Genomic DNA, 21,184 nt, shown 5'->3' on the forward strand with positions numbered 1-21,184 from the left:
TGTACCATTCATACAACCTTTTGTGATTGTCATTCTTACACAACACCCTCAACTAGGCCCAGGTCATCTATAACTAAACAGTCTTTATGTGGCACCACTTTGTGAAAGGCTCCTAAATCTTCCATGGGAAAAAAACAATCTGCAAAGGCATTATTTCAAGTCCTGCATCATAGCAATTTTTAAATTTTTTTCATCCTAACCTGTGCATGTAATATTAACGCGGAGGTACACCATTACAGGGCTTTGGATAAGGGAGAAGAACAGAATTCTGTAAAATGTATTTTACTAGGGGGAAAAAAAAATCAGGTCTAATAGGAAATCCAGGTTTTACCAGTTGTCCAGTTTTAGAAGTATGGCTTTGATTTATGGATCAAAATTGCTCATTTATTATTTTATCTATACTGCTTTGGGCAATTTTGACAGTTAAAATTTAGTTTTATTGACCAATGCAGCCAGTTTAGCCACAAGGGGACTAATGCACACACAGCCTGCTGCACTCAAGAAGCTATGATTTGATTCCATGACCAAGTCAGACTGGGAATCGCAACCAACATAACAATAAGTTCCAAATCTCGATGCTCGAGGCAAAATACTTACTCTAAAACACAATCCACTATTAAAAGAAGGTGGGAAAGAATTTTGTGATAGCAGCCTCCATGCACTGTTTATTGTAGCTGATATATTCCACCAATGCTTCTGTCAGCAATGGACGCAGGGTAGTACAGAGGAAACCTTTCTTTAATGATTGTGGACAACAGATAAAGCTGGAAGAAGGAAATGAAAATGCAAAAGAGAATCAAAGGTGTGCTCTAGTACTATGGCTTACCAGGGATCTGACTCTGAAAAAAAAGTCTTGAAAAAACTGCCTTCCTTTTTTCCTAAACCAGATTTTATTCATATATACATAAATATGCATGGGTTCATGTTGCAGCTTGAAAGACTTACAAGTTTACTTAAAAAAAACTTACTGGAATGATTTTAAGCCAATGTTAATTTAGGCCTATCCTATTATAAAATTAGCATCTTCTGCAATCTCAATTTATTGCTCCATTGTGAAGCCCCTTGTGATACATAAACAAATCTCTGAAGAGAAACAAATCAATAAAGTGTCTAATTTGATTAACCATGTTTTTAAATTCATCAAGACAACTGTACAAAAATAAACCACTTACTTGTCAGTATTTTCCACGTCTTCTTTTCATCATCATAATACTGAACCAAATTGCTGGGTAGCCGGTCAGGTCCGGGAGGCAATCCTCCAACCAATAACAGCATTTTCTTATTGGAACGAATTCTTCACCCAAAACAAGAGGAAAGATGAACAACCACATTACTGAGGAGTATTTTTAGTGGCAACAAAATCATAACCATCAAAAGAATGTTCACTGCTTGCAGTTTTCTATTTCATTTTTTGTGTTTCTTTTCCCAATCATGTCTCAACAATCTCTTGAACCAAGCAGAAAAATGATCAGAAAAGCTGTGTATCTCTCTACTCATGGAATAATAAGCTTCCTTTATGCAATTTGTTAGAGGTTCATTCTAGAACGACCTTTTTCTTATATTATCCCTTTAAATCATCACTCTTTACAGCTGAATACACATGAAATGCTCTGGAGTTGTACTAAGGTTAAGCATTAAAGTTGCATGTCAAAAATCGTATTAGTCAAAATCATTATTATAAGCCATTCTACACTCAAAGAACCTTGAAAAAATTAAGGTTATGCAGAGAGTTTGTGAGCCAACTCTTTAATCACACACTGAACTTCAGATATATAGTTTAGTACAATTAGCAGCACTGGGCTAATGGTTATGGGTTAAATGCTACTTACAAGCACTTTTGTTTGTTTAATTTAGTCCAGACTCTTGCTTTCATTCTCCCCCTCAGCTCCCCCCTTCTCTTTGCTCTCCCCCTGTGCACCACTGGCTATAGCAACACCAATTGGTAAAAATGAGACTGTGATGTTGTTGTGAGCCTCCCCAGAGTGGAGCCCTGCCAATGCTTGCCACTGATCCAGCGGCATGAACCTGCTCAACTGTGCAAAGTCACTCTAATTCCCTCCCTCTGTTTTTCTACCTTCTCCCCCAGGGGGCAACCACTGAAAGGAGTGACTACCCACCCATCAAGAGCTGGCAATTCGCTGCTATTAACCGTGACCGTGATTCCCAATCTGCCTGGCAGTTCTTAAGAACAGGACTGCAATGTCTCATCTGCAGTAAAAGTGGTTATCTGCACCCTGGCCTCCAATGCTCCACCTGATGAACGTACAATTTCTCTGCAGCATTAAGGGATTTAGCACAATTGTAAGTGAAAACTGGAGGGGAGGCCCAGACCCCCAGACAAGCCCTGATGCTTTAATAGTCACTTCGCATATAATTGAACTTTCACCAGTTATACTTAGCTTGGGTGAGATAACACTGAAATAAAGGTCTAGGCTCAAAATGTTAAGTAGGAAGGTGACATAGCCTGGAAAACATCCATCCATATGAATGACTGTGCAGAGGGACCATGCATTTGATGGAAAGCACCCTGGTCAAACACCATTTTTACAGGCACGACAACACCCGTGTAGTGCTCTGTGTGTCAGTCTGCAGCAAACAGCCCTGGCCAAGAAAGGCACAGAACACCACGAACCAAAGCCTACCACCAGAGCTGCACATGGAGGGGTCAAAGCACCACCCAGGAGCTCCAACCTCAGCAGTGCACTCTGGCAGTGGGAGATCTATGACTGAGGCACACCCATGGCTGCTCCAGCTGCTACATAGAATGTGTGTTGGTGACCCAAGGATTTACATTTGTAGCAGGACTGCATCCTCTCTTGAGAAGAATGGACAAAATGAACTAGGTTGTGCTGTAGGCATGCACCAACCACGAGGAACATCCTTCCAGAAGGGAACACACAGCTGAAGGCTTGATCCACACAATGCTCCAGAATAAAATTTGTCAAATGGCTGTCCAAAAGGCAACTACAGACTACAGATTCATCTATGACAAGGACGGCCAGGGAACTACCTGGCATATAGCCTTGTCTGTTTTCAAAACAGATTTAGGGCTCAGGGAAGGTCATGAATTGAGAGTGGATTAAACGAAACCCTCAGTGCAGGAGCAGGAGTTAAGCCATGGGGGCAGTGACACTGTCCCATGCTGTCCTACCCCTTGACTCTCTCCCAACTTGGGGAGAGCCCCTGCAGCCCATCAGTCTTTCTGACAAGCCAGCCTTTGATGCCTGCACTGCACCTGCAATGTGCTGTCAAATGATGACTGTTACCTGCCCAGCAGACTGTGGCTGTGTAGGATATCAGGAACTGTCTCATGATCACTGTCGGCACAGACTCCGTTAGCGAGAGGAAGCTCTGGGGAAAGCTTACTAAAGCACTGCCAGCATCTTTTAACATTCAGTCTCCCCAGTAAAGTTTTTAATGAGAGAACATTTGATAAAAACTATGCAACATGGGAGTATGATAAACTGGTTTTGGTATGAGTTAGGGATGACTGCACACGTAACAAGTGGCAGAGCAAACCAGAGCCATAAGTCAGTTATGCATGGCCATCCCTAACGATAGAGAATAAATTGTTTATTTCAACCCTCCTGTGTTGTATGTTATATCACAATCAACTCCCTGTGTATTGTAAAATTCAGAATGCCCTTGCAGGTTTACTTGATAAAGGAGTTTATTTTGATTTTCATCTTTCATCTGTAAAACTCCCTTCTAACTCCAAAGCACTGTGAAAATCCAATGAATGGCCAAGGCTCAATAGTTAAGGTGAAGAATGAAATGTCAGATATAACTCTGAGTTTCCAGACTTTGGCAGTTGCAACTATCCTTAACATTACTTTTTCAGCTAAACTGTCTGAGAAGCTGCTGTTTCTTGAGAAGGAGCAGTGCTGCTATATTAGTATGCTTAAAAAATACTAATTTTTTTAATATGTTTAAAATGGGAAGTAGCAAGAACAGAGACTTTTAGTAGAAGTTTAATGAGAACTTAATAGTCAGCAAAATCTCTGCCAAAAGCACAGGGAAATCTCATGTGGCAAAGAAGATATGGATACTTATACTCAAAATATCTAATTCATCTATATTGAGAGCTCTCCCAATGAACCAAGTAAAGATAATACAGTGGCTAAAGATAAGCAGGTTTTAAACTGGTAAGTTTGCTTGGAGCCAGTTCTGGTTATTAAGCTTTGATGTGAAATGCTGGAATTTAGGTTTTGAAAAATTATTTTCTTTATTATTTCATATTTATGTTTCATGTTGCACTAAGCAGTACTGTTAGAATCTTACAATATATTCTATAATATGAAAAACATGTAAGTGACCACTGCTTATACACAGAAGATTTTCCCAAATACTAATAAAAATGTAATTCAGTGAAACCCTGTGATGAAGACAGGATTTAAAAATATATGTAATACATTGAGCAAGATAAAGCTTTCTCCTTTCTTGTATTATTATATGTTTGCTATTTGGATAACTCAAGATTATAATGTGAAATGTTCTACATTATATCTGACACACTCTTATTTTTTCACAGTCCTTATTTCACAGTGTAATATACTATTCAGTTATATGCTGGGGTTCACAGAGTCCCCAGCAAGGATTTTATGATCGTCTTGTGTTCCAATTAACAGCAGTGTGTCTTGGTCAGGGAAGGCTAAACCCTGGACAGGCAGGCTGATGTCATGGCAAAAAAGTTAAGATAAATTTATCCACATGTTATCTTGAAAGCATTACTTAGATGCCAAAACTCTAGTTCTCACTGATGAACATGCACGTGTTGTTATTATTCTGCACACACTTTGCAGTTTCTGTTCTGCTAAGATTTTAAAACACTTAATTCACCTTAATTAAGTTCCTGGGTACCTCATGTGGTGTGAAATTTATTTTGTCTACTTACAGGACTGGAAACCAAAGTGTATTTCAAAGGCAACATTTTCAAACTTGTGTAGCTTCCCTCAGGCACATAAACCAGGAATTTGAGTGCTCACAGAAGTGGCTTCATTTTCAGAGATACCCATCAACAAAACTAAATCCTACTCACTTCAAAGGTAGCAGCAGATGCCCATCAGCTCAAAAACTCAGATTGCTAGCCCATGGTCTAAACTAACCATGAATATTCATGGCAAGAGGCTGAGCCCAAGAGAGTTTATAAACTCACAAGAAATCAGCAGAAAAGGCTGTAAGAGACCTCAATACTCCTGACAACCACTCCTACTCTTTTGCAACCTTGATAGCCTCATGTTAATAGAAAATGCATGAATGGGAAATACTCTTCTTGTACATTGTTTTTCTTTATTAACATATCCATCAATCTTCTACTGGTGGGTTTTCCTTATCTGGGCAATTAGTATAAGTTCATTCTACAAAAGCCGGCAAGAAAACAAGCCTCAACAACAGGTTTGCTCCAGACTCTTCCAGTTCTTAAACAATGCACTAAGGCTCTGCTCTCTGCATTAGGGAACGCAAAGAAAAGAATACAAGCATGAAGTGGCAATCCTGTGGTTCTTAATGCATCCAGTGTAGTGTTACACATCAGAAAGAAAAATGCAGAGACATACAGGTGATCACGGTAATCAGCGAAAAAAATAAGAAAAAGAGTATTCAACTATATTTTATTCTTAACTTAGGGCTATAGTAAACCCAGAATTCTGGATCATTAATTATCTTTTCATATAGGCTATCACCATGGCTTTGAGTATGGAGAGAGCCGTGTAGCTCTTCAGAGCAGGGACTTGACTGCTATGATGGCATCCTTGCTCCTGCTTCAGTGGTGAACTTAAACACAGCAGAGCCAAACTGAACTTCAGGTGTTTGCCCACTGAACTCAGGCACAAACAAAACCAACCATAAGACCAGCACAGACCCAGCAAGGGCAGGTGAATGCATGGTGAGTTTTACTCACATCCTCATATCTCACAACATCAAAGGATTTGAGAAACTGGAGTCTGACAGTGATACTGTCAAAGCAAGTAGCAAGAATCTCAGAAAAGGGGGCTGTTTTAACCTGCAGCAGAAACAAATTATTTCAGAGAGGTTTAGATACCAACCTCAAGGCAGTAGACAAAGAGATATGCACTATCCCAATCCGCATTTCAGTTGCAGACCTTTTGTTTGTTAGCACCAAAAACTTAATTTCATCTTCAGAAACCAGGATGGTCTTTAGCAACCCTTTTCTTCTCAAAAGGCATCTGAAAGGGCGCTATGTTCAACAAAAACATAGTGGACAATCTAGCTGCAGCCTGCAAAACTGAACAAACGTTGCAAGCATCCATTAGCCCATGACTGCAAAAAATGTTTTGCCATTGAGAACATGGGATGTGATCTTCAACAATTACCTTCCCAGCTCCTGGATGGGCATTTCAGTGCAACAAAAGTGTCGTATGAAAACTGCTTATTTCAATGGATTTTGGCTTCCATAGTTGACTGCAAAGATAGCCATGATTAGTAACACATGTTTAATAGAGAGGAAATCTAATTATCCAAGATTTTAACTATGAACTCAATGAAAGCCATAAGGTACAATGTAAAATTTATTTTGGACAAAGGAATTATATCAAGTTTTGTTATCACATAAAACAAATTAACAAACATCATAACCTATAGGTGAATAGGCATCCAGAATCTCTTCCTAACCCTACAGCACTGCTAGAGGAAGGACCTGAGTTCTCACAGTCAACAGACCAAGTCCTGCAAAATGTCTTTCTCCTTATGGATAAAGTACAGACAAAGAATATCTTGATTTTGTCAAAACCTAAAACACAATAAAGTCTCTTGCAAATTATGAACAATAAATTATTTTGTTCTTCAGTTCAAAGAATGTTCAAAAATTTGCTGAATGTCTGAAAGTTGCTTTATGAATGGATTTTTTTTGCCTCTTCTAATTTGCACCTATTGCCCCAGGCACACGTGAAAGAACGTGAAGAACTTTCTAGAAATACTAAAAACCCAGAAACCAGTCTTATCATGAAGATTTTGGTTTTCATCTTTTAATTCTCAATGTAGGCATGCTTGGCAGAAGGCCTCAGTTTTCACTGCAGCAGGGCTCACAGTAATGTTCACTGAAGATGATGCTCGTTTAATACATGTTGCTGACCACTGACAGAATGAAGTTTAGGAACATAAATCCTAAGCTGAGAAGGATTTGCTGCAGACATTGATTGTTGTTTTTGTCCTCTGAATCTACTAGATTTTTTTTAAAATTTTGTCCAATACTTTAAAAAAAGAAAAAAGCATAGAAAAAAATTAGTTAATGTTTGCTTTAACAATAATTGTTCCTTTTCCTTCTAAAAGCAGACGTCTAAGGGTAAGTGAATGTTTTATCTGACAGGCCACACTTAACTGTTACAAAGTTACCTTATAAGTCAAAGGTTCCTTTATTTCTAAAGCTGTCAGGCAATTTTCCATCCCCTGCATTACAGTAACTTAGAATCTGCTTGAAGCTCTGAAAATCCAATTTTTCTTTATGAATCCAATCCCACTACTATTAGTCTCTAAGTAAATCTTTAAGAGTTAGCTTCCAGCTTTTAGCTGGAAGATTTTTTAAAGTTAATGTCCCTTCCTTTTGGGGCAAAAGCCTCTGACGTAATAGGTAGCTTAGGGGTGGGCAGCTATCCTGAAGGAGTGACATCTATCAGCAGTGCTCCTTTGGGAAGAACACAGAGGAGAGTCCTTCTCATCTGTGCCTCCTTGTATTACCAGACACGAATGCTAAAGATATCCTTACTAGCCCCACACTGAGTATCTGGAGCATTTTAAGGGATGTGAATTCAAAGGAATGTTATTAGCAAAGCAAATTGGTGAGAGAGACACAAAACCTCCTGTGGCATGAATCTTATTGGCAAAACTATGCAGATAACTGATATTCCTCACTGATGGAAACTCTAAAAAACCTTTAACTAATTCCCATTTTTTGGGGTTTTTTGTTTTGATTTTTCCAACAGAGGCTGTAAAATGGAAATGCTTTATAGAATGCCTCAAAGTGGTCAAATCCTCTTTTATTTCCTTTCCCTAGGAAATTTCAACCAACTCTTGTTTTTTGATTTTCAGACTGCAGAAAGTCAAGAAAGTCCTTTTTTGTTTGATTCTGTATCTGATGTCCATGTCAACAGAAGGTGTCTTCATCAGAGGCTGTGTTCTCTCCAGCTGAGACTCCTTTTCCTTAGGAAGCCAAAGGAAAGAAACACACCTTGCTGCCAGCTCACCCAAGGTATGACTTGTTACCTTTTCCACTGGTTTGTTTGTTTGTTTTTCCTGAAAGAAGGCATCAGTTGGGGAATGCAGGAAGAACCAACTGTGGCACCAACTTCTATTTACTTCCAGCTTCACTGCAAACCGTCTGCTTGCATTGAACTTGGCAGCTGACAATATTTGCTCAGTTTATTGTCTGCTTTCCAAGAATACAGCAAGTGTTGACTACCAAGTACTAGGCATGACAGTCTTTAAAGAAAACTTCAGGGAGGCAGCAAATATGAAAAATTATGCCAGGAAGGATCTACTAATAGTTTTCAACTTTCCATCTTCTTCAATTTCTTTAGATGGTCCTTTGGTAAAGCTGTAATACCAGATAGAATCTGTTTCAAAAAAACCAACATAAGAGATGTTTACAGAGCAGGGGAGTCCAGCTCAAACCCTTCTTTTAGGATTCCTATTAACTTCCCTGCTCAATCTTTTCGGCCATGCTGAGCAAAGGATAATAACAAACCTTGCTCTGACTTACAACACAGCTTGGATTTTTAAAATACAGTAGTTGTTTGAAAAGATGAAACAGTGTTTTTACAGATTATATGGATTTTTTCATAACATGAGTTTAACAGAACCAAAGCTTTCTCCTGGCAAACTATTTTCTGTTGATTTTGTGTTCTACGTTAGCTTTCCTCACTCCCCTTGCCCCCAAGGCTCACTGTGCTTTATCTTCAAGTACAAATCCAAACAATTACACCATCACAGCTCTGTTCCATTTACTGCTCAGCAGTTACAGACTCAGAACCTCCATATTCTTCTGCTATAAAGAAAAAGCTATAGTGACCCCAGGCCACAACATGCCCCCTAAGACCCTCTCCTTTCTATCTCCTCTCTCCACATGAAGGGGATGCACATCAGGCAAAGAGTGAATAGAAAAGTCTCAGACCAGTAGCTAAGACAGATATGTCTGATGCTCACTATCATCCTACAGCACTTTGTTCGTAAAAGGTATACCCTAAGTATAAATCATTCCAGGAGGATTTTGTCTGAAATGGGACTTCCTTGTCTAGGAGGCTCTGCACCACTCATGAGCTACGTACTTCCCAACAGGACAGAGGAGGATTGTGTTGCCAAAGGACGAGCAAGAACAGCACAGGAACTCATGGAGGACAGCTCTGCTTCTAGGGACTTGCATGACTCGCAAAGCTGCTGCATAGACTGTTGCAGGTGGTGGAAAGGTGCATTTTTGCTACAGCATTTGAGGAAGAAGTTCCCATTTTCATAATAGGTACTTTATCATCAGTTTGAGTGGCTTTGTAAGATTACTTGTTTTTAAGCTTAGTTTAATTTTCCCTCTAGAACAAGGCATTTTGAAACCCACTGAAATATCTCCCCTTGGAAAAAGAGTTTGGAGATGCAGATGCAGATATTTGACGCTGCTTCAAGTGCTAAAAGGGGCAGGGTGACAAAGCCAAGGAGGAGCACAGTTCAGCGAACTGCAGCCAGCCTCTAGAGATCCAAGCAGAGAGGTCTGGAGCAGTGGGGATTGGGGTGTGTGAGGTCAGGAGCCTGGTGGGAGGGGCACTCGGGAGTCCGCGTAACAGCGGATTCAAGAGAGGGGACAGACGGAGGTAAAGTTCAGTAGATTGGATCTGGGGAAGAGCCCTGTCCTCTAAGGACATAAATCAGGAGGGACTGCCAGTTCACAAAGGACACTACTCCAAGTCGTGCCTCTGACTGGGAAACTGGAAGGGCAAGTACCTGCACAAGGCACCTGGCAACCCTTCTTCAACCCTGCAGCTGTTGGAAAGATGGTTGTCCATAAAAAAGGCCATTAAATGCTCTTCATAAATTATGTTTCTCCTAACAAATACTATAACTGAGCCAAAAAAAAAAGGCTATCACCTGTGCCTATGCAGCTCTCAAGAGTTTTACCAGCCAGGACATACATGTCTTCAAAAAGGCTCCCAACGGCTTTCCTGACCCACAGCAGTCTTTTTAGGACAACGGTGCTGCCTCTGTCCATAATGTGAGCTCCAGGCCTCCCATCCTTTTGGAAACTCCACATCTCTCCACTTAGACTTCAGCACGAGTTTGTCTCCAATGGCAAATGAATGCACATGATGCAAGTAAGGAAAGCAGGTGAGACTACCTAGGATTAAACTGACTACAGGTCTGTGGTTCACCATCCCACAGCCTCTAATGTGTCAGTCTCCCTTCTGCCTCCCTTCTCTTCTCAGCTGAGAGTGTCCTGGCACACACACAATTTCCTGATGTTAATTCAGGCACATAAAAACTGATCCAAAGCCCACTAAAATAAACCAGAGCCTCACATCCACCTCCTCCATATTGTAATGCAAAACTTAATAATTCACATACATTTTAAGATATGTTTTTCTTATCAGGATGTTAATTTGGGATCTGTAGTATTTCTCAGTTGCAATTAATCATGAATAATATTAGTTAAAAATTCAAATATTGGTGTTATGATCACAAAGGGACAGGTAGGTGGTTGTAACAAGAACACAGAGTGCATTTCAATGAAAAACACACACATTTTTTTACAACCGCCAAACATGTCCTACCGAGATTCTACAAAAATCTCAGTAGAAAAAGAAGTCAAATTGAACTGCGGTCTGTGAAATTTGGAGACAAATAGTGTATGCAAGAAGGAAATTATTTAATTGCCAAGGGATGTAACTGGTTTCTTCAAATTTTTAATCTCCTCTGTAGAAAGTAAAACAGACCAGGTATATATGTCTTCCACATAAATGCCACTGTCTCATGCTGTTCAACACCTTACATTTTTCCTTCTTCATCAACACTTATCATCTTCCTACTGTTTCATTACAGAATGAAAACTGTTCATATCATCTTCATCACCTGCCATTGTTTAATTTGCTATCACTTTCACTAATATTGCCTAACACCAAACAGTCTGGATGACACCCTCTCCACTGAAATGAAAAAAACCCCAACAAAACAAACAGCAAACGAAACCACCTCTACAATAAGTTTTAGCAGATCAGAATTTGCACTTCTAATCTCCCTAAGGTCTAGCAGTCCAGGGAACAAAAGTATAAAAAAACCAGCTGGGTCTGTACATGCTGGGACTTCGCTGAACCCATAAAACAGCATGGGCAGGCTTAGCCTCCTTATCTCTTTGTCTCCTTATTTCCCTCTTTTCTCTTGTGCTCTTTAATTCTGTATTTTCTGCCTACGACTATTCCTATCTCATGTCAGTTGGTTGATCCCCATCCATTTTCCCCCAAATCTGAAAGAGCTTTTCCAAAAACTGGAATACTCAGCTGTTACTGACAACAGATGCTGTTTCTGTCAAGAATTAGTTTCCCCCCTTTTGCTTCATTCCCTATCTTCTTTTTATCTGCCAGGGTCTTTTTTTTGTTTTGCTAGTTTCCTTTCCTGTCTGGTGTTCTATTCTTACATTTTTCTCCCTTCAAAACTATCCTTCTCTCACCTCTTCCCTCATTTCTACTTTCCTGCTTCCGCTACATATATCCCATTTCTCCCCTGGGGTATCTCAACTTTTTTTATTTTTCTGCATTTCCATCTCTCTCCCAGTTTTACTTCCCTCACTCCCCTCTGCCTTCAGGTCTGCAGCTGCATTTGCTGCTCTGCCGGCAGATCCTGGGAGGGGCGGACCAGCCCAAACGCCCATTGCTGGCCAGAGGAGCTGCAGGTGTCCTGCAGCCCACAAACAACTCCCAGGCCATCAGGGGCTGCCCCTTCCCACCCAGCCCACCTTCTCCTGCCTGTATGGAACGAAGGGCATTGTAAATAGTCACAGGCGAGTGAAACCATAAAATCATGGCAGTGCTCTATAAAAAGGCTGCAATCTTTAGGTAAAACACTTAATAAGCCAAATAAATTAATTATTTTTTTCTATAATGCTCTGTTGTCTGTCTACAGCTGTATTGTGCAGTAGCACAAACAAAATTGGAGTTAAAAGCTAGGTGATGTGTTTTTTAACCATTTTCATTGTTGAAAGTAGACACGGAAGCAATAGTAATTCTCAATAGCTCACTCATCTTTAAAAGTGGATTTCTTCCCAGAAACATGGTAATGCTCTACCCCTGAACTTTTTAAAAATTGAAAATACATACCATGTATTATATAAAATATATTATATTACACAATAAAGCAGAGACACATTTTAATCAACTCAATACTCAGGTGAAGATCCGAGAGTCAAATAAATGTCTGGAATATGAACTTTCCTCTACCTAAATGCATTTTCTTCCCAGAACTACAGAAAGCATGATACAGCACAGAGCTACGTGTCTCTTTCAGGGACAGACAAACATAATTTAAGCCTAATGTTCAGGGTCACTCACCCCACTCCAAGTCGAAATCAACTACGATTTTTCCTAGTGACATCAAAACTGACTGTGCCTCCAGAGGCTTTAACAGCAGCTTGTATGCTGAGGCCCTGGTGAAGATCACTGAGCCAACAGAATTACTAACTTTGCTTAGAGTTGAGCACCTGATTAAATGTCAAATCAAACCCAAAACACCCATCCCCTGTGGTGAAGTCCTAAACCTCAGAGTACACAACAAGGCTCACAAGTCAGGAACATAAGTCCTCAACTTTTTAAATTCTGATCATTTAGTTGTTGTAACTTGAAAATTAATTTTACAAAAATACATCAGGACATTCAAGCATCACCTTCTCTTACAAAATTTCGTGGGGAAAAAAAACCCTACTCTCTCTGCAGGTAAACAGTGTTTTTCACTGCAGCACAAAAGACAACTCAGGTATGTACTAGCCCCAGCATCACTCTCACTGCAGGATCTGCATTTGTGGCACAAACTTCATAACTACCTCTGCTCACAGAGCACAGACTGGCTCTTATGAGCCCAAATCTCTTTCCCCCAGCCCTGACCTCAAGACTAACTTTATAGTTTCATTTCAGAGGAGAGTCAGCATATTTTGAGCTTCCCGTTACCTTCATTTCCATTAAGAAATATAAGTGGCCCTGAGGCCTATGTACTCCAAAGTGTGCATATGGATATGTATGTAACATAGATGCTTTTTTAAAAATAGCTCGTTACGAAAAAAAAAGGTTTTTTTTAAAAATGCAGAAAAGTTACTGGCAAGTTGTAATACTGAGTGCAATCCTCATCTCTTCAGCATGCTGGAAGCAGGTGGCTATGGCACTGGGCTGCTTGCTTTTCTCACCAACCTGTACTGTACTGTGCAGGAGCTATTACACTGCACAAGAGGAACTGTTAATCTCTTTCTAAAGACATGTGAATCTTTGGCGAATGACCTTTCATTAAATTCCAAATTACCAAAGTCACCATTACTCACAGAAGAAAGTAATCAGAGTTTTGAACTCTTTTTCTGTGTAATAATTTTTATGTATTTGCACATGTACTTCACTGTTAGTTTTTCAAGATTTCCTTCTGCAAATTAATCACTTAAGGAACTCTTTGCAGATTTTCTTCCTTCAAATAAAATTCTACTGAATGAATGTTAACCTGTTAAAATTGCTACTTTAGAAAAACTGTGAGTAAGAGAAAGGACAAATCTGGAAATCTCTGTAGTCTTGAATGTTTCTTTTTTTTCCTCATTCATGTTTAAGCAGGCTTTTGTACACTTAGGCAGTCTGACAAAATCTTGAAGTGATTAAGATTCAAAGATGGGCCTTCATGACCTTTATGAATTTCCAGGAATATCGTCCAAGACCAAAAATGAAAATATAACAATTGCATTCGGCACTACTAAGCATTTCAGCATCTCCAACACTAACATTTGGAGTAAGTTCTAATGCCTGCTTATAAATAAATCTGAATGGTTTTGCTCCCATTTCATTGCCACTAAAGAACCCAATCAAGAGAAGCTAGTTAGTAGGCTGTTATTAGGCACACATTAAAGTTGGGAAGGTGACAGCATGTTTTCATCCACTGTGGTTAAGGGTCTCTGAAATACCACTGTCTGCACAGACATGCAGACCTATTACAAATAAAAAAAGTATTTATGGTATTTCTTCTGTAAGTCCTTAAGTGGAACTTAGACTCTCATCTAGGGCTATTTAAAGCGCAATCCCTTTGTGTACGCTCCCATTTACGGGGAAAGCCAGCTCCCAGCACCAGCAGTATCAGATTCTTGCAGCATCCATGACACTTGTAAGCATTCACTGGTCAGAACACCACTACATATCCTTCAAATGACATGGACCACTGAAGCTGGAAAGGTATCTTCACTGAACCAAGCCAGCTGGTATCTCAGCAATCCACCAGGACACGAGCATCAGCTTGCCCCCGGTGGTGTGCAGAATCTCGCCTGAGGAGTTGGTGGGGTTTGCATTTTTGAAAGTCATCACTTTTGAGTATTGAAATGCAAAGGGTAGGCACCAACTTATAACAGTGGCTTCTCAAATATACTTTACACTGCAAAATACTTGTATTCGATTTTTTTGATTTCAGAGTAAGAATCAGTTAGACAACAAGGTGATAAGCATGAGAGAACACTAACATAGTGAGCTAGCCAGAAATAATAAAAGAGGGCACACCATCTCCAAAGTTAAACCATCTGAGTACCCATTGCATAGAGATATAAAGAATCCTCTGCATTAATGCTAATAGGGTGTACTACCTAAAATATTTATTAATGTACTAGTTTTTTTCTTGCTGCTGTCAATTCATTAGTAATATGCACCTGTTAGTTAAAAAGCTTATAATAAGCTGAATAATACAAAGTGTGGTTTGATTTCTGTGCTACCACGCCACTGTATTATACCAGCACTAGAAGAGGGTATTATCTTTCCATTTGTGAATGAATTACAAACATATTTTAAAAGAAGATAAATAAGTTTTGGATATGTTTACTGCTTGTTAAACTGCGAGCTGTGCGTTCAGTTCCTAACACCAACCTCGTATTGTCAATCTTTGACATCATGATTCATCACCTTATTAAATGAAAATAACTGACATGTCACAGCTGTAAGGACTATGAAGTCACAAGTTTCCACTAACAAACAGGGGCATCACCCCACCATCAGCAACATCAGGGTGTGCACAGATGATGCAGTTATTTATGAAAATAACAGATTTAGGACTTGGCTATTACAGCTTAAAACGCCCTGAAGACGCAACTCCTTGTTAAGGAGAAACATTGCGGGAGAAAAAGAAAAAAAATTAATTATGGCCTAAAAAAAACCCCAACCAAATCCCCAAAGCGCGCGCGGCCAGAGGGCCGAGGGGAGGGGACGAAAAGTTTGGTGGTGCAGGGGGCGGGCGGCTCGGCCCCGCCGCCGCCCCCTCCAGCCGCTCCGGCCGCCGCGCCGCCCCGGCCCCCGGCCCGCGGGGTCTGTGCCCGCCGGGACTCCCCGCTCCCGCAGCCCCCGCGGGCAGCCCGCCGCCGAGGGGGCGGGCCGTGAGGGCAGCCCCCCCGCCCGCCGCCCCTCACCTGCTGGCCAGGCTCTGCCGGCAGTGCTGCCTGAAGGGCATCAGGTGGTAGTTCATGGCGTCCAGCAGCAGCTTCTGGCAGACCGGGGTCGGTGCGGCATGAAATCCACCGACTGGACCCGCTCCACCAGCTCCGGCGCCGGGATGAGGGCGAAGCGGAGGCGCTTCATCAGGTCTGGGGCGTACTGCATTGCGGGTCTCCCGGTCGTGCTCCAGCCAGAGCACGGACATCTGGAAAAGAGCCAGCTCCGACTCGACGGGGGGGGCAGCGAGTCGAGGAGGGCGCGCATTCTCCTCGAAGTTGAGCAGGCAGCACGTCCTCCACCAGGTACTTGTTGGCCAGCTTCTTGGTCTCCTCCAGGCCGTGCAGGGCGGCGATCTTGCACACCTGCTTGTAGTTCTGCACCGAGATCTGGTCGTTGAGGAACTGCACGCACAGCTTGGTGACCTGCGGGATGTGCAGGATCTTGCTGACCGACAGCACCTCCTCCACCGTGTCCAGCGAGAGGGTCACGTTGGCCGTGTACAGGTACTCCAGCACCAGCCGCAGCCCGATGGACGAGCAGCCCTGCAGCACCAGGTTGTTGATGGCCCGCGGGCTGGCCAGCAGCTTGTCCTCCGGGAGGAGGATGGGGTGCCGGGCTCCTCCTGCGTCTGCGGCGGCGGCGGCTCCTTCGGCGGACCTCCCAGCCCGTCCTGGCGCCGGCCCCAGCCCCAGGGCGTGGGGGTGCCCGCCGCTCCCGCCGCCGCTGGAGAACAGGGATCGGAAGTACTGGGAGCAGGAGGCCAGCACGGCCTTGTGGCAGTGGAACTGCTGGCCCTGGGCCGTCAGGGTCACGTCGCAGAAGAGCTGCTTCCTCCACAGCAGGTTGAGGCCGTGCAGCAGGTTGTCGCTGTGGCTGGGGTCGAAGGTGGAGGTCCTGTCCCCGGATCTGGACATGGCGAGCGGCCTCCGGCACACCTGCCTTTTAAACCCTCCTCCAACCTGGGCAGAGGGGTGGGGAGGAGAGCGGGGTGGGGGGACACACGGGACGACACAACAATAAACACAGAGCTTTAGAGGCCCGGAGGGCGCATCCCGGCTGTGTGCGCAAGGGTGGCGGGGGGCGCAGCCGGGGGACGGGCTCCCCTCTGCCCGCTGAGCCGAGCCGCCCCCCCGCCCTGGACACGGACGGGCTCGCTCGAAGGGGCTGCAACTTGGGAGGGCTGGTGGAGATTTATTTTTTTTTGCCTCTCTCCTCTTCACCCCCTCCCGCCTTTCTCCTCCCTCCTCGGTGCAAACCGGGCAGTTCACCAGGGGAGGAGCAAGGAAGCTGGGGACATTTTCAAAGCTGAGCAACCCCCCCAGCCCCCCCTCCCAAACACCCAAGAAATCAAACACACCCCAGATAACACCCCCCCGCCCCCCAACTCCGCGATACCCAGAGAAGCTACCAAGTGACTGAAACTCTGCCGGGCAGGCGAGCCAGCCCTGCCCGTCCCGCTCGCCGCCAGCCCCCTGTCCCCGCCGGCCGCTTTGGCAACTCGGCGGCGCCAGGAGCCGCTTCCTCCCCGGGGGGGCGGCGTGCCCGGAGCCGGGGACCCGGCGCTGGCCGGCACCGAAGTTGAGCCCTACTCCTCAGCCCAGCGCAGGGATTGCAATACTTCGCACCCCGGCGCGGGGACAGGGGGGGATGGAAGCGGCAGCCCCGGGCCCGGCGAGGGGCCGCCCAGCGCTGTCCTGCCCGGCTCGCTTCTCCTCGCAGCAAACGGCGCCGCGGCCGTAACTCCGGTAACTACGTGAAGTTCAAGTTGGGGGAAGGACGGGGGAGGCGGGAGTGGGCGGTGGGGAGCAGGGCCATGCCCGGCGGCCCCCCAGTCCGGCCGGGCCCCGCCACGCCCCCCAGCCCTGGCCCCGTGCCCGGCCCGGGGAGGGGGTTCGGCGAGGCTGCCCCGCGCTGCTGCCGCACCTGCGGAGGCTGCGCAGCCACCGACCCGCGCTGACCGCATCCCGCCCCGCGGAGCGCCGCCGCCGCTCTTCCTCCTCCTCCTCCTCAGCGGGATCCCGCCGAGACCTGCTCCTGCCATTGCAGCGCGCTCAGTCGCTTCTCGCCAATACTGGGCTTCCTCTGCCTCCCTTCACCCCCGCCTCGCCCCATTTATCGGCACAGCGAGGGGCTCCCTCCAGCCGCTTCCCCTGCCCCGGCGCCGGCTCAGCCCCGCTCCGCGCCCCGCCGGCGGCTACAGGAACCTCCCGGAGCCTCTCCCTTTAAGTGGACCCGGTCAATCCCCCCCTCCCCACCGCACACACACACACACGCATACATACATGCACACACATACACAGACACACACACACTCCTCCTCTTCTCCCTCCCCTTCTTTCTTTCTCGTTTTGCCCATTTCTTGCAATCGGAGTTTATTCTGCAAACGCGTTCGTTACACAACTGCCCCCCCCACCCCCGCACACACAAACACCCCTTTCCTCTCCCCCAGCAACAAACAAATCAGGAGGCACTAGAAAATGCACGGAGACGGTTAGACACAAGGCCAGAAACTTACCTGCTCCACAACCAGCTGCCAAAGTAAAGGTTCACTTAAGCTCCCCCCCAAAAAAATCAATTGTCCTTCCTTTTTAAAGGTTTGCTCGCTCCTTCCAAAAAAAAAAAAAAAAAAAAAAAAAAGGAGAGAAGAGAAAGAAAGAAAAAAAAAAACCTTCTGGTTCCCAACTCGGAGCAGTCACTCTTTACAATTTATTTTGTCGTACATCATTTGATCACCGTGAATTAGCAACAGCAAGAAAATGTACGAGAGAGAGAGAAGGAGAGAGAGAGAAAGAGAGAGAGAGAGAGAGCGCAGAGCTTTCTGCAAGAGAAGAAGAAGAAAAAATGTACGTGTGACAAATTATGCTACCAAGAAACAACACATCATTATCCTTGGGCCTGGGGCTCAGTGAGTCGTAACGAGAGTAATAGGAAATCCACGGTTGGGGAGAGAAACGGTCGTGCATGGCCAGTGGAGAGAGACCATACAGGGGGATGGATGCTGGAGAGACTCGCAAAATTATGGCTCAAGGCTATTGTAAAAATTGTCGAGCGTAAATGACTGCGATTTCAAACATCTTTGGAAGAAAGAAGGGGAAAAAGCGAGCCCCCCCCCGCCTCCCTCCCTCTCGCTCTCCCTCTCTCTTCTCTCTCTCTATAAAGAACCGTCAAGTTTTAGTGCGCATTGCTAATTAGTCAATTTCTCTCTGCCTTCACAGGCTGGCGACTTTGCTGCTGAGCTGAAACTGCTAATTTCTGTGACCAGCTTTTTTCTTAGCTGTGATCTGGATGAATGAGTAGCTGTCTCACAGAGATGACAAAAATAAACTCTAATCCCCCCAAAAATTTCCACTACGTCTTTCTCATGCATAGATTTATGATCTTCAAGGGCCTTGTGCAATATGCAAACTTTTTGTGTGTGTGTATTGCTGGGGGCCGGGGGGGGGTTAAGTCTGTTGTATTCAGGGTGCACAGTATTTGTTTTGTATTTCTGCTCTCCCCCCACACCCCAGGAGTGATGGAAATAATGTCTGGTTTCAGTAGCCAATATATTGTCACCCCCCATCCTCTTGTATTCATATTATTGCCTTCACAGGATACATCCTCCTTCCTTGCAAGTATGATGAGGCTGGAGGGGTGGAAGGGAGAGAAAGTGAGGCTACTAAATGGTGTTAGTGGTAAGACGTTCCTTTTACATTTGTTCCCCTGCACTGTTCAAGATTTATGATCTTGTTTGAAGGCATATTTTCTCTATCGTTTTTTCTGGTTAGACAACCGTCTCTGAACTTCACTGTCAGCTCTTCAACAGATAAGGGTTCAGAAGTCACATTTTTTTATTGGAAGATTAGCATATTGTCAGATTTGTCTTTCGGTTTCGAGACTTTGCAAAGCAGAAGCCTGAATCAAATGGCAGGAAAGCAGCTGCTATTTCACAAACATAACCTTTCAACTTTCTGCCAGAGCTGATACCCTAGAAACGTGCATAGCACAGCCCATGGGCTGGGGCTTTGTTTTGGTTTTTGCTCCTTTACAGTTGTAAGAAGCAGAGGGAATTCTTATTCTAGGCATTTTGGGCTTTTTCTTTCCACCAAGGGGCATTTTGGTAGAGGACATGTTCTCCACACTTTATCTCATGATATATTGCACCCTCACATTTATAGCTCTGTTCTTCTGTTGTCAAACCTCCAATTGTGGAAAAAAAAAAAGCAAGAAAAGGAAAAAAAGGTGGAATGTATGCCCTTGAATGAAATGCACATGAAAGGAGACTGGAACAAGCACTCACGGAAAGTTTTACCTGGTGTGAAAGCCACGAGCCCCATCCCCTTTCACAGATGATGCTCAGGCTCCCGTTAATTAAAACACACACCAGGAGTGGGACTTTGAATGCCAGGTCTCATGGTCTTTCTCTTTGACTTGGCCAAGGATGCCAATGCATTTACAGAGCTGGAGTCAGATTGCTCAGGAATGCAAAGGACTGGAACTGAAAGGCATCAAGGCAGTTTTTGCTTTTATTTATTTTCTGGTGACCTTAATAAAGAAGTTCTGCCATACCTTTCTCTTTTTGCTTGCCAGATAGGTCCCTTCCCCCTCCCTTGGATGTCAATTATTTCTGCAAAGAATTTCCAAGAGAGGTAAGGCAGCCGGTGTTGTGGGGCATGGAATTCTTCCCAAAATCACACCATCCTATGCTGTTTCTAAAACCATATTCTTTGATTTGCTCTAGCTGTGGTTCCCTCACTGGTGTATCCTGTCGGCCACAGAGATTTTGACCCTGTTGAGATGAAGAGAAATGTGAATTACAAAATGCCTCCATTTTGATAGTATCTGGTGTCTTCAGTGATGTGAGTTGTCTCCCAACTGTAGTAGATGGGAAGAACAATTTTTATATCATGCTTGTAGTGCTGAACTTTACTGTTGTAGTGGCTGTAAATAATCTCCGTGGGGTTTTGTATCAGTTTGCACTGACTGATGTGTCACACACGCTTATACCATTGTAAGCTGCCAAAATACATCCTGGTAGCAACTTTCTTGGAGTAGCATATTGGTATGTTTTGCTCTTTAGTGAAAAGGGTGAAAAGACCTGGTTAATTTTTATTTAACTTTGCTACACTAACTTCGGTTGAAATAAAGTTCAGTCTTAACTTACATGTATGTTTTGTGGTCACTTATGAATTGCATTGAACAAATATTTCCAAAAGTCCTGGGTATGGTATTTTCTAAATGGTCTTGAATGTTTTGAAGTGAAACTTCAAAGTTTCTAAGTTGGGTGCTTGATTTCAAAGTGGAAAATTAAAGTCCATCTCTTACAGATGGCAGCTGCTGGCAGAAAATACTATGTGCTTGCTTGTTTCTTCTGTTACTCCCAGACCTGCACCATGTAAAATTATCCATTATTTTTCTTTGGAGCTAAAGTGGATGTACTTGACACTTGGTTTAAGCGGGGACTTCATATCTCTAATTGATATACCTAAAAGAACCACAGTCTTCAGGGAAACCACTGGGAGCAAAGACTGTCTCCCCTGAGGCACTGAATACATAAGAACTCAGAAGCC

At 43.8% G+C, this 21,184-nt stretch overlaps 1 protein-coding gene and 1 long non-coding RNA gene across 3 annotated transcripts in view; one reads left to right on the forward strand and one right to left on the reverse strand.

Annotated features, from left to right (window-relative positions):
- The window catches only part of KLHL14 (kelch like family member 14), a 60,908-nt gene extending 42,679 nt beyond the window's left edge, over positions 1-18,229 (reverse strand). The window contains 8 exon segments of the mRNA XM_039549883.1: positions 1,173-1,294; positions 15,611-15,705; positions 15,708-15,800; positions 15,802-15,918; positions 15,920-16,233; positions 16,236-16,309; positions 16,311-16,594; positions 18,151-18,229. Coding sequence (XP_039405817.1) covers positions 1,173-1,294; positions 15,611-15,705; positions 15,708-15,800; positions 15,802-15,918; positions 15,920-16,233; positions 16,236-16,309; positions 16,311-16,549 — 1,054 coding nt within the window. The 5' untranslated portion in view covers positions 16,550-16,594; positions 18,151-18,229.
- LOC104690414 lies at positions 16,648-20,777 on the forward strand. Of its 2 annotated transcripts, none has more exons than XR_005601547.1 (4): positions 16,648-17,380; positions 18,851-19,309; positions 20,205-20,263; positions 20,356-20,777. It is a non-coding gene; the product is annotated as an uncharacterized LOC104690414 (long non-coding RNA). The 2 variants fall into 2 exon arrangements; XR_005601546.1 differs by having other exon boundaries at positions 16,653-17,380; positions 19,228-19,309.
- The last annotated feature ends 407 nt before the right edge of the window (positions 20,778-21,184 follow it).

This window comes from Corvus cornix, chromosome 2, assembly GCF_000738735.6.
Source record: "Corvus cornix cornix isolate S_Up_H32 chromosome 2, ASM73873v5, whole genome shotgun sequence".
In the NCBI taxonomy this organism is placed as follows: domain Eukaryota; kingdom Metazoa; phylum Chordata; class Aves; order Passeriformes; family Corvidae; genus Corvus; species Corvus cornix.